Source organism: Ambystoma mexicanum, chromosome 5q, assembly GCF_040938575.1.
Source record: "Ambystoma mexicanum isolate Mex_15411 chromosome 5q, UKY_AmexF1_1, whole genome shotgun sequence".
In the NCBI taxonomy this organism is placed as follows: Eukaryota; Metazoa; Chordata; class Amphibia; order Caudata; family Ambystomatidae; genus Ambystoma; species Ambystoma mexicanum.
In genome coordinates, this window is record NC_090933.1 from 1,122,378,847 (window position 1) to 1,122,392,823 (window position 13,977).

At 48.3% G+C, this 13,977-nt stretch overlaps 1 protein-coding gene across 2 annotated transcripts in view; it reads right to left on the bottom strand.

Annotated features, from left to right (window-relative positions):
* The window catches only part of ADCY8 (adenylate cyclase 8), a 1,651,787-nt gene that overhangs the window by 1,059,267 nt on the left and 578,543 nt on the right, over window positions 1–13,977 (bottom strand). For both annotated transcript variants that reach the window (XM_069621638.1, XM_069621637.1), the window contains exon 3: window positions 13,160–13,290. In XM_069621638.1, coding sequence (XP_069477739.1) covers window positions 13,160–13,290 — 131 coding nt within the window. The remainder of the gene's footprint in view (window positions 1–13,159; window positions 13,291–13,977) is intronic.

Genomic DNA, 13,977 nt, shown 5'->3' on the forward strand with positions numbered 1-13,977 from the left:
CCGTACGCAGCTCGTGGCTAATTACTTCACATAAAATCACACCCCTGTGGAGTGCACACAGCCCTGGCACATACCAGCTGACAATCAATGATGATTGTTACTGACAATTATGATGTGTCAATGGACAGTCAACTGTCACAACCATACCAGCCTGAGATTGTACATCTGGAAGTGTTCCATTGTGTGCTTCCCAACCTACACAAACAGCACCAATGCTGTGTTCAAAAGTAACACTTCTATGCTGCTAAAATCATTACCCCCTTGCAAGACATAACATGACAACAGTGCCATGTCACCCAACCCCTCCCCAGCACCACCACCCAACACACCATGGCATGACATGCCATGTGAGAGCAAACAAAGTAATCCCCCAAACATGACACGTGTCACAAAGTACAGTGTCCCTAATGGAAACTGGCCACACACAATATGCCCACATGAATGTAGAAACAACAACACACATGACCAAATACTTACCACAATACAATCGACATAGCATAAACATGACAGTACTAAGGCAAAGGATACGTATTCTTACAACATGAGAATGCCAGCACATCCACCACCTCCAACTGTACAGTGTTGTTGCCACACACATCTGGAAGTCCACTGCTCACAACATGAGCTCCATCTCCAAAGTGGACTGCCTTGTGAAGACATGAGGAATGAACCTGCAAATCAGGAGGGAGACATGGATGCACAAGCACACATCAATACACCATGCAGTGTACAGTACAACAACAATATGCACTAGGAATGTATACACAGTATTGACTACAGACTGCCCACACAGCTCATGGGAGTCCAACATCACTGTGTAATTCACTGTCACTTGGGCACACCCTTTGCAAGCCCATGGAAACGGGAAGCAGGAGGGGTGTGTGTCTCACTGACCCAAGCATCTAACCCAAACTCAGGACAAGCCTGCATGTGCCCAGCCGGAATACAGTGGATGCCCACGGGAGCCACACAAGGCAACACACTGCAACAAAAAATCAAAAATCAAAAATCAAAAATGGCCATGTGTGGGACAGGGTGGGTGGGGGAGGCCACCCAGGAGGTCCGAGGACAGGGTGCCCACCAACAGCCACCTGTGTGAATGTTGCGAAAAAAAAACACCTCCATGGGCTCATGGCCTGCACGGCTACTAAATAGTGGGAGATTCACTGCAGGATTCGCTCTCCTCAACCTCTGCTGCTGCTGCCACAGGAGGTGGTGGTGCCATGGGAGGCAGCCCAAGCAATGCCCTAGTTTGGTCCTCCATGGCAGCAAGCATGCGGGCCTGGAAGGCCTCGTTCTGGAGGGATATGGTGCGGCGATCCCCATGCAACACCCGACGTGTTGCCCGGACCTCCGCCCGAGTTGCCTGCATCTCTGCTGAGAGCGTACGGGTGACGCGCTCCAGCAGCTGTTCCGTCCTGGTGACAGTGGAAGCCTCAAGGTCCACAAGAGTCTGCCTGAGGTGCCGGACCTCTCCCCTCAGGGCTTCCCTCTGTCCCTGGGCATCTATAGAAATTGATTCCCTCAGATTGTCCAGGGCCGCCTGTCTGTCCCTGTTGGACGCCAACATGTCCTCCCTGACTGATTGGCAAATGGAGTCTGTTGCCTGCTGTAGTAGCTCCATCAGCCTTTCTGGGGGGACAATGGAAGTGGCCACCCTCTCCATGGCTTGAGCAATCATTTCGGATGATGCTGCCTGTTGGTTGGCCATACCGTAAATGGATTGCTCCCATGCGGTATTGCCTGGTGGCGGACGGCCACCGCGTTGGCGGGCACCACACCTGTCTGGGGCAAGGCGAACTGCTCCTTGCTGTGTCGGCACTGCCTGAGGCTGCAGGACTGCATTTCCCCTCTGAACTGCTGGCCCAGGAACAGGATCAGATGTTGCGGAGTGTGGCCCTGCATCCCTAACCACCACAGGCGCACCTACCAACACTGACATCCCCATAGTGGGCTCTACCCCTGGTGCAGGTGGGTCGGACAGAACAGTATCCCTTCCATGAACACATACCTGCGAATCCACATAGGCCTCATCCGAATCAACACCTGAAAAGAGTTCTGGGGAGGTGCAGCCTGGGACACCCCTGGACAGTATGGCTTGCAGCAAGAGAGGGTTCTCCCCCACCACCAAACCACGTCCCCCACTGGTGCCTGGTCGTGCTTCAGATCCCTCCTGGGGATCAGGTGCGTCATCCTCTGCAAAAACAAGAAACACAAAAAATGGAAACAGGCATTAGCACCATGGCTTGCTATTAGGCCAGACAAGCTACAGTACCAGTACTTGATTTACACATGTCCCACATGACTATAACCCTCCCATGCATGCACTGTCCATGAGTTGGAAGGGGAGGAAAATGCCAGACACTGATGACACCAAGATGGGAGAGCAACACATCAGCTGCATGCTGGCTAGCAGTGCCATCACACATTGGCCTGTGAGTGGCATGTCCAATACACATACATGACACATGCCATCACACAGATGGCATGTACCATGGGCATGTCATATATGTGACAATGGGGCAGAGTGATGCGCAGTAGAACCAGGTGAATTCCTACAATCAGCCTGAATGAAAACAGCTAAATACGGAACAATGTGGTAGCAAGATGCCACTTCAAGGGCAACTGGCGCAATGTAGTGCAAAACACCTACTGTGGCCAGAAGGGATACTGTAATACCCAAATCCCGGGGCGCAGAATGCATTGGATGAAGCACATGGGTGGGACAAAACACTCAGGCACACACACCCTGACCTGGCACTCAACCAGATCCGCTCCCACAAACTACATACACATGGATCACACACACATGCATGTGCACTCACCGGACAATGCCTCGTAATCTGGCAGTTCTCCCACACCTTGGATCTGCTCCTCTGTGACGTAGGTCCCAGCAACATGCTCATGTAGAGTGAGTTCTATGTCCTCTTGTGGAGACCCACTTCCAGTCACCAGAGTTGCGGCATGACTTGAGGCCAGCTTTTTCTTTGCCCTACGCTTAAGGTCGTTCCAGCGCTTGTAGCACTCAACAGCTGTGCGCCTCATAAACCCAAGGCACTTATGCTGTCCGCGATGGACTGCCAGTGTGCCTGACGTCGAGCAGGTGTAATCCTACACCCTGAAGTGACAAACATTTCGTCATCATGTTCGGACACATACTGCACAAGTGCATCCAGTTTGGCATCATTGAAGCTAGGCTTCCTGGGCGTGCCGGACCGTGTAGCCGTGTCGGGGTCATCAGCCTGTACTGAACAAGCACTCTTCCTCTTTCTTTTTGTGGGTGGTGGGGATCCGGAGTGCCCTACGCCGCTCTGGACACTAGAGACAGGAGCACCGGTGGACAGTGTAGTAGTAGTGTGTGATGGCACACTGACCACATGACTTTCTGCAGGCATTAGCTGAAGTGTGATGATGGCAGGGGGAACCTCAGTCTGATGTACCGGGACCAACACTGTCCTTGCCGGGGGAGTCAGAGCTGGGGTGGACGGAGCTGCAGCTGCCCCTGCAGCCTCCCCACCCCGCCTACTCGGGGCAGCAGATGACATGGCTGCCCCTGTACCACATGGCCTGGTGACACTGGCTTGCGCCGCCACCCGTGGCCTAGACTTGGCGACTTGGAAGTCAGCCTGGGAGTCACCCTGTGCTAGGTCAGGTGCCACAACGGGCCGGTCCAACAAGGGCTGAGCAGGGATGGTGTCAGCCACGTTTCCCTCAACCATGGGGCGGGGGATGTGTGTCCCTGACTGGTCCTCCACACGTGGGGGGCTTGGGGGAGTCTGCAAATCCTGGCCACGTCCCCTACCGTGCCCACCACGCCCACCTCTTGAGGCTCGGCCACCTTTGCCACCCTTACCACTTGCTCGCCTCCCAGCCATGGCACTGATGGAGTTGTGCATATGGGAGTTGCAGTGGACAATTGTCCTGGGCGATTGGGGGTCAAAGGGGTAGGGTACTAGATGGAATTCGTACCCAAGTGCTCTAGCAAGGCTGTATGTAACCCCTGGGGAAAGATGACGGGTCACGCAACGCACAGGCACCCCTAAAACAGAAAATGACGTGCACGTGACCCCTCGTAGACCACGTGCGTGGGAAAAGGAACCTGCACTACGCTGTGGCACCCAGAAACACAAAAATGAACGTATGCGTGTCACACGCAGCCTACAATGACCTCTGAAGGGGTACGCTACACCGGGGCTAGCACAGTTGGTAAATACGTGCGCGACTCACCGTCTGCCTGGGAAAAGAGCGTGAAAAATAAGCGCGTGTGTGCCTTGGCAACACCCCCGCCAAAAGAAGAATTGTACACTGTCTGAGGAGACAGGACAAAAGGAGAAGTCAACGCTGTTTGAGGAAACAGGTCGAAGAGAAAATCAGAAAAATACTGACAGAGGTAACAGGGAGTACGAACTAGAAACGCTGTGAAGTAAATCGCGTGTGTACCAACAAGAAGTACAGATTTCACCCACTCGCTCTCCACGGGAAGCACGTACAAGGAAATGACGTACTACACGCACCTTTTAAACCGCACCACACGTCCAACGTCACTTCCGCGTATACGCACTGAGGCACTATCCTCCAATCATGCGGGCTGACACTCGGATGTGCAGTTTTTGGTCTTGTAACATTCCCCCGGGTACAGGGACACGCCCGCGCATGTCACGTCACAGACGCGCCTGCGCTGTCAGGGCCTTTGGTCCAATGGAATCGCGTACACAGGCCAATCGCGTGTGGAACTTCTCACGCACCCCTGAAATACACGCGCCCAGGACAATCGCGTGTGAAAACACCCGCGAGCCCCTGAAATACACGCACCCAGGCCAATCGCATGTGAAACTTCTCGCGCACCCCTGAAATACACGCACACGCTCCCCCAGGCCCGATCGCGTATGGAACTTCTCGCGCACCCCTGAAATACACGCGCCCAGGACAACCGCGTGTGAAAACACCCGCGAGCCCCTGAAATACACGCACCCAGGCCAATCGCGTGTGAAACTTCTCACGCACCCCTGAAATACACGCACACGCTCCCCCAGGCACGATCGCGTGTGGTACTTCTCGTGCACCCCTGAAATACATGCGCCCAGGACAATCGCGTGTGAAAACACCCGCGAGCCCCTGAAATACACGCACCCAGGCCAATCGCATGTGAAACTTCTCGCGCACCCCTGAAATACAGGCACACGCTCCCCCAGGCCCGATCGCGTGTGGAACTTCTCGCGCACCCCTGAAATACACGCGCCCAGGAAAAATCATGTGTGAAAACACCCGCGAGCCCCTGAAATACACGCACCCAAGCCAATCGCGTGTGGGACTTCTCGCGCACCCCTGAAATACACGCACACGCTCCCCCAGGCCCGATCGCATGTGGAACTTCTTGCGCACCTCTGAAATACACGCGCCTGGACAATCGCGTGTGAAACTTCTCGTGCACCCCTGAAATACACGCACACGCTCCCCCAGGCCCGATCGCGTGTGGAACTTCTCGCGCACCCCTGAAATACACGTGCCCAGGACAATCGCGTGTGAAAACACCCGCGAGCCCCTGAAATACACGCACCCAGGCCAATCGCGTGTGGGACTTCTCGCGCACCCCTGAAATACACGCACCCAGGCCAATCACGTGTGAAACTTCTCGCGCACCCCTGAAATACACGCACACGCTCCCCCAGGCCCGATCGCGTGTGGAAGTTCTCGCGCACCCCTGAAATACACGCGCCCAGGACAATCGTGTGTGAAAACACCCGCGAGCCCCTGAAATACACGCACCCAGGCCAATCGCGCACCCCTGAAATACACGCACACGCTCCCCCAGGCTCGATCGCGTGTGGAACTTCTCGCACACCCCTGAAATACACGCGGCCAGGACAATTGCGTGTGAAAACACCCGCGAGCCCCTGAAATACACGCACCCAGGGGGTACTTCTCGCACGTGTAGAACTTTGGCGCACATTTTTTTCCTGTGCAGGGACGCTACCGCCTGCTTTCGTGTGGCGGATATGTATGGGCCTGTGCACGTCTTTGGCCGTGCGCTGTTTTTCCCTATTCGATTCCATGAATACGTGTTGTAGGCGAGAGTGTGGGCGTTCTGCGCACTTGCCTCCTGTACTTCCCCCGTGACGCCAACATTTTCAGTTGTTCCCCATTCTGCGTGTAACGCCCCGTGTTACGCCTACTTTTGTTATGTGCGCCGCGCTATGTGCGAATTCGCTGTGGCCTTATCGCACGGCGTTCGATGACCTGTGCACCAGCGTGCGCCAGCATGCGCCGCACACTTTTTCAGCGCACATCCCACATTTTGCGCGTGCACGGACTTCCATGAATAGATGTGCAATGTTTTCTGTGCGATAATCGCACTTGCACTGCGATTTTCGCTATTTCACTGCGAATCACACGTTTTCGCACGCGTGTGCCGTTTTTTCGGCGCACGTTGATTCCATGAATCGGCCTGTTATTCTGTAATAAAATCACCACCCTTCAAGTTGAATCGATGTGCAACTTTGCACACATTACACTGCGAATGTGTTAATTAAGCTATATTGGTGTGAAATTGATATACCGATCCCGACTTGGGCCATGTTCTACAGTTTCAAAGAAGGCCGATGAGTTCAGGCCTTTACTTTTCAAGCACCCTCTTGCAAATCCACAGACTAACTGGAAGTAGAAACAATGTTGTGAGTACCTGGACATATTATCTCAGTGTCTGTTAAATTCCTATCTAATACCTATCCACATGCCGGAACTGTTCACTTTGCCAAAGCTTGCTTTTTTCAACAAGCTTCAGTGCAAGGAACGGATGTGAGGACACACATATTGTTCATAGATCAAGTGGCTCAAGGCACACTTGGTTAATACATTTTAATAGAGAAGGGGGGCATATTCTGCAGCTTGAGCAGTTAACTCTCAGAAGAGTATTTACAAATAACACTGTCAGGTCAATCTAACTCTAAGTTGAATGTTACTGTACGATAATGTTTTTTGTGGGGAGGAGCAGGTACAGGGTCAGAATGGTCATGGGGATTAAACATGACCGTGGGTTGTTAAATGAGCAAGCAACACTGTGTCCTTTCTCGCATCTCATGTCCTTCCCATTTTACTCTAATGAAATAGTTTCGGCTTATGGGTGGCGTTAAAGAGCCACCTAATAGCCAAAAGTAGAAAATAACTTTAAAATAAATGCATTTGTCTTCTACAGAATATATTCCAAGTTCAGAATTGTCATGCCCACACCCTTTCCTTGTTGCTTGATTGTGTTGTGAAAATTCCTATTAAAGGTGTGCTGCGGGTCAGGGATTAAAGAGTGCACGTGATCACTGGATGCCACTTAATGACTGAACGCAATATAGGACACTATTTTCAAACTTTATTTTACTACCCACTAAAAAAAATGTGCGTTTTATATAGTGGAAGAACATATACACGTAAAATGAACTTGCATTTTCCTTTTGAGTCAACGTGCTGAAATAGTGTTCATTCTATCACAGTACACACATTTACTATAAAATAACAGTACCATAAAAACACGGGGGCGTAGCAGCAGATGGGACAGCTTCTTGTGTAGCAACTACAGGCCTCCCCCAGCCCAAGGATTAAACACTGAAAACGGGTGAAAAGTACATCTCGACCCCCTACTTAACCAGAGACAGACCCCTTAACCCATTCATGGACCCACAGCCACGTACCCCCTTCATCCCCAGTATAGACAAGCGCCGCTAACAGACAGGACATCTCTTACCCTGCGTCAGCTGTGCCTCTGACCTCTTACCCATAACAAAAACCGAGGCTACAGCAGGTCTTAGACCGGCACTCTGGGGATTGTAGTTCTCTGCAGCAGAGTAAAGCACCACTTAGACTTCATCTCCCGTAATGGAAAGCGCAAATAGAGTAGGAGACTTCGGGGGTTGCAAAGGAGTCTAATGAAGTCAGAGGCTGCCGGGTTGTGTGGTTGTGTGGTGCAGGAAAATTGATAGGGGGGCGGGCGAGTATGGACAGAGTGTGTTAGCAAATGGGAATTGCAGTTTCTCTGAAGCTTTGCTAAACGTGGCCAATTGTGGGAATACTTGAATTCCCAAGTATGGAGTGCGACAAAATGCAGGGGACACGTCGTGACAGCGGGACTTGGGTGGTTAGAATCAACATAATACTGGCTTTGATAATGGTCTTTACTGCACGCAGAAGTAAAACAGCCTGTTTTGTCCCACACAGAGTGGCATGGGTAGTACTGCCTTGCATAGCTTGACCTTACTGGAAACACAATTCTTCAACCGCTTCAGTACAATCCTCCAAAAACACTTACAGTTTGGCAAAGAGTGCAAAAAGGGATGTGGTTATGGGTGGGAATGGGAAACAAATCATATAGATTTCACTTAGAGATGGCTGTTAAATGGGTGGGACACATAGCCAAACAACACAAATCCATCTTCATATGTCATCTGATTTGAAAAGCATTAGAGACCCTCATTCAAAGTCCCCATTTGAAGCTCTTATTAAAACTCTTATTTTAATGACAATAGTTTCGGTTTAAAGGTAGCGCTTTCAGCCCCACCAAAACAGCCAAAACGAAAACGAGCTCCATGTACCTTGACACAGCTTCTGCCGGGTCCAGCATTCAGTCACTTTCTGTCCCAGCATGTCAGAAGCGGCTGGGAGGTGGAATGGTTGCCAATGTTCTCCTGCTTGTTGTATGGCATTTGTCATTTTAGATTCTAACTTAATGGTTTTAGTAGCAATTTAGAAAGAGTGGGTTTGTTCACCTAAAGCTTTCAGCATCCAAAATGTTAGAATAGCTTAACAACTCCATGGGGGGCATTTTACATTTCCCTCTGCGGCATAGTAAGGTGTACGAACAAGGCAAACTTCAATGTACGCCTTGCTATACTGCTCTGGTAGATATTGGTAAGGTTTAGCAGGTGGAGAGGGAGACAGGAGGAGAAATATCTTTCAGCTTCGTACTTCCCACTCGGCCTGCAAAATCTCTGAGGCTTATGTTAGGATTCCCTGTAATTTGATGGCGGGAACCTGTTACATTTACACTTCAGTGTACACAGGTCCCCGACACCAGATATTGTTCATTTGCACGGCAGAGTGCAACATGCAGATTTAAAAACGCAGTATACATGGCTGAATGGCATCCTTTTGCCCTCCCTTGCAAATTAAGTAAATGCTGCCAGCTATGCACACATGGCAGGTGTGTTTACAATGGATCTCTATGGAGTCCGCCTGCATTTTGCTTATGTAAAAATCCAGCAGACTCCATAGGGAGCCCCAGCATTTGCATCGGCATGAAAATCCATGATGGCGCAAATGCTGTAGTAATTGTACGGCGGAGAGGAAGGGAGCAGCGGTAACACAAATTAAATGTCACCCCTTCGCTCCACCAAACAAATTAAGGAAAGTATGGATTACCATGAATGAAATGCCTTTCGCTGGGCCTTTAAGAATTTCATGCTGGTGAAAAATGGATGGATTCCTATCAAATCCGCCTAACTTTAGCACCTGCTAAAGCATGCGGATTCCATAGGAATCCATTAGTACATTTCTTCTGCAAAGCATCATTTGGAAGCTGTAGGATCATGTGAAGGATCATGTGAGCTGTAGTTTTAAACATCTGCAGGGCCACATGGGGGTCATTTTAAAATGCAGAATGAAATGAAAAAAGGCAAAGACAAGTCCTAAAAGAGTACCCGAGTCTTTCCACTTGTTTTACGGATCCCAGGTATTTTAAAGGTTTTTTTTCATGCAGGGTGAGAGACAGGAGTTTAAATTGGAGTCCGCCTCATTCTTCCTGCTTTGTCAGCAAAATATCTTCATTTTACACGTGCATGAGATTTGTATGCAGGCGTCAAACCAATGGATTCCAATGTTATCTGCTTGCATTTAGTCCAGAGCAATCCATCATAAATGCAGTCTTCAAAGCAATATTTCCAGGCTGCATTTACATTGTTTAAAAAGTAGAGTAGAGGAAACGAGAAATAGGAATTCACCTGTTTTCACTCTTTACCTTGGCCCTCCGATTTGCAAAAGTAGAACATTGCATGCAGAGCACATCCAAGTTACCTGTTGCCATGCATGATAAGATCATCCAGTCATATGTTTCTCTTTGAATTGTGGCAATTGTTGAATTTCTTTTATTTCCTATTTAAGATTTAGGAAAACTACAAATCCCAGAGTTCCGAGCAAAACCAGGACTGAATGGCCTTCTCATGCATGGTCATGAAAACCTGAGATCTCTGCATGCAGGGGTGCCAATTGTACCTAAGGGATAATGTTAGCAGTCCCCTGCGTGCATTTATCACTTTTTGGAAAAGGAGCCCCATAATCAATAACCATGTGTGGGTCATTGTGAAGGACTTTCATCTGACAAAGGTGTGGAAGGCACAGCATTTTTGATTTTTATTAACCATAACATGATGTGGGTAATCCACCTCAGAACTGATAGGCTGCTAAACAGACCCCCATGTCATGAAGATCCATGTCAACAGCATAATATACACCTGTGCCCTCTGCATATGTCTCCCTGATCTGCATCCCCTTGTCTTCAATGGCACAGAGTAGGCTCAAAGGTCACAAGCACCTTGCTTGACAACTGCTGTGACAGCAATGTCACTACAGATAAAGGTTGTATTTAAATCCTCTGATTCAAACCCATAATACATATGATAAACTATTGCCAAGTGCAAGGGTAATCTTGAAATAAAAGCCTTACCTGTTTTTCTTTAATGGTGGCTGGTAGTTTGCATAATTATTTAAACCCACATCTGATTTGTAGGATGCACATTTCAACACTGTGAGCCCAGCCAGCCATGGACAGGCTGTGCCTATTCTCTCTAGAGTACCTGTCTACTGGGAGTTGTCGCTATTTGGTTCTTGAACATTCAAGTAACACCAGTCTCCAGCACAGGCGGCTCCCCGTAGCGGTGTCCTGGGAAACAAGCTTCAAAGTGGCACGCTCTAAACAAAAGAGCCAGCCTTACACTAGACTGTTGCACACCAAAGGGCCTTTCAAGGTGCAGGCTAAGAAAGGGGCTGGGATTAGACAGTAAGAAAGAGCAGAACAAAAAGGACGTGGGGTTCTGCCATAATGGTTTTCAGAGTTTTCTTTCCTCCAGTTATTGCATAGCAAACCACTTTAGGTATGATGCTAAAAAGCAAGTCACATGCAACCTTAACAGGGATTGGACCCATTAAAGCAGGCTTACTTTTACCCAAGCCCCTGTGTGTGGCCTTTTATCTTAATAAGTAAGGGATCCCCACTCCTTCCTTGATTCATTTTAGACTTTCAAGAACTCTAAGATGAGTTCCTTTGGACCCTGTTGGGAGAGCAATCCTTTCAAAAATCCTTCAGTTGAAAGGTGAAGGCAGATGTTTAAAGGCAGAGGCACAATCGGCCCCCTAACCCTTCCCAGGGCACATTGGGGGTGAACTGCTGTTGAACCAAGTTCCGCCGCTCTGCCAGCTGCACTGGTGCTCAGGCCTCCTGCAGGTGAAGGACTTCTGCAGGTGCCAATTAGCCTCCACTGGGTGGGAGTGAAGAGAAAATGGACCAATTGTGTCCCTGATACCCTGCATTGGGGCTCAAGGCATCAGGAGAAGTAAAACAGCCAGTTTCCTGCATTCTACAGCAGTGAATCAGCATTGAAGCAGAGTAAAGATCCTTCTAAAGTTGTTGAATCACCAGCACCTGTGGTGCAGCTTTTTGCACTTATTTGTACCTTTGTTGCTGCATTCATTCAACAAGCTTGCCGCCACATCGTACGAAGCAGAGCACATCAAACAAAAGCTTGCCGCTGTAGATGTCTTTGAACTGTCACCCTTCGAAAATCACATCAGATATCACGATCACAGATTTGAACCATTGCCTGTTGTCGACTTGAACCGCTGAAAGCATTGTGTCATGTGTACTTGTTAATCAGACCCGATTCTGCGCTTACCAGGGTCTTGAATCAACACACGACCTTCTTACCGAACTTGGTGAGCGATCCAAATTGCATCACTCGAACACTGCCTTTGAACCACAAGGAGCATCTGCTTTGAAGTGATTCGACACAAGCTTGCCGCTTGGACCCGCATGACTACCCACATCTGAACATCGTTCAACCCACAATGACAGCATCTCAAAGCCTTGTTCAATGCCATCAAACCAGCAAAACTGAGAAATGTACCATTGAGAGGCCCCAGTACAGTTGAGAGGCCCCAGTCCCATTGGTCCACTTTTGGAAACCTAGTGACTATTAAACCACCCATATGCACCTTTTTCAACAAGACATATTTTGAATTGTCTTTGTTTGGGATGCGCTGCCTTTCCCCCTGCTACATTCTCCAGAGTGCTTGCATCATCTACATACAGCATACTCTGTGTTTCTAGGTGTGGATTTCTGTTAGTGTTTTTATAGTATAGTTATTGCATATTGGTGTGTTTAGATAGTATATATATATATATATATAGTTTGATTGGATATTTCTTTATTTTGGACATTTGTGACGCTTCTCTTTGGGTTGCTACTACCATCCCATTCACATCTCTCTTAAGCCTATAGCCTGTCGTCGGCCCCAGTTACCACAAAAGGCAACGGAAGCATATCTCTTGGCTGTGTGTGTTTCACATTTATGAGTGGGATGACTGTGGGTGTGTAGAAGTGAGAGTTCTGAGTAGGGGTTTACCCACTATTCTTCCTAGTACTCATGCAGGGCAGCAGTCATTTTGTCACAGGAATGATAGCAACAGCAAAAATAAAATATTCTTATTATAGAAGACACTATCAAACAATGCACCCATTTCCACTATGACTGAGGGCCCAATTCACAGTGAAGATAATGGGAGTAAGTGTGACTTGCCCTAGAGTTTCACCTGGAACAGGCTGTTCGATGCACAAAAGAAATACTTAGGGTACCTCTGACTTACTCCTAGTAACTCAAGAATACAGAGTTTCTCAGAGTAACCTCTGATGTGAATCGATATCCCTCTTTTAGTTATACGTCAAAGATAATTCAGACTCACTCCTGGTAACTTCTGCACGAATCGGACCAGAGATTTGAAATAGTCATGGAAAATAAAAGATCTCTGCGTGAACTACAGTTGAAGTAATAATACCGGCATACCAAAATGAGAACCTTTGAAAGTATGCGTTATGAACCTCTAATGCAAGTGATCGGAGACTCTTACCTGACATTCTCGTAGCGATGAATGTATATTTTGTGGAACTGATGCTGCAGGTGCTCGTCCTCCACGTTGGTCATGTCATTGATCATTTCAAGCACAACAAATCGAGGCAACACAGACAGCACCAGCCGCTCCTGCAATAAAGCAACATTCAGTGAAATAACAATGTTTTTTCAAACAAAAGTACACCAATTTTATAACACTTTATTTGCCTAGTAATAGAATGTTCATTTGTAGAAATAAGTCATGTCTGGGTTCATGTGTGTATAATAGACAATACATGTCAGCATAGTAGTCTGTCATGTTAGCTGCTTACACAGGCCCACTTGCACCACGGTCACGTTGGTTCAAAACATTGAGGGTGAGGCGAGAAGCGTAATCGGAAATATACCAGACAGAGGGAGACCCAGATGGCATTGGGCAACATTATATTATGTAATGTTCTTCTAGAAAGCTAGCAATCTTTATAGGAACATGTCTAAAAACCATTCTCACTGCAGCCCAGAGTCATTAAATATATGGAATAAGGCAATGGAATCACTACACAACTGTATTAAATCGTAATAGTTGTGCATTGATGTCACAATGGCTGCTGCCCGAGGCATCCAACTGCAACAAAAAAGAATGAGTGAGAAGAGTCAGCCTCCCTAGTATTTCTGAGTTGATCAGAGGACTCAGGCCACTGCTACATCTCTGTTACAGTCCCAGGTTCAATGGTAGCAAGGGATTACATTGCTTTTGTGCAGGTGTTTAAGATTATGTTGTTCAAAACAAGTTACACAAGATTGAAACTTCCAAAATGAATCTGTTTGTCTAATGAA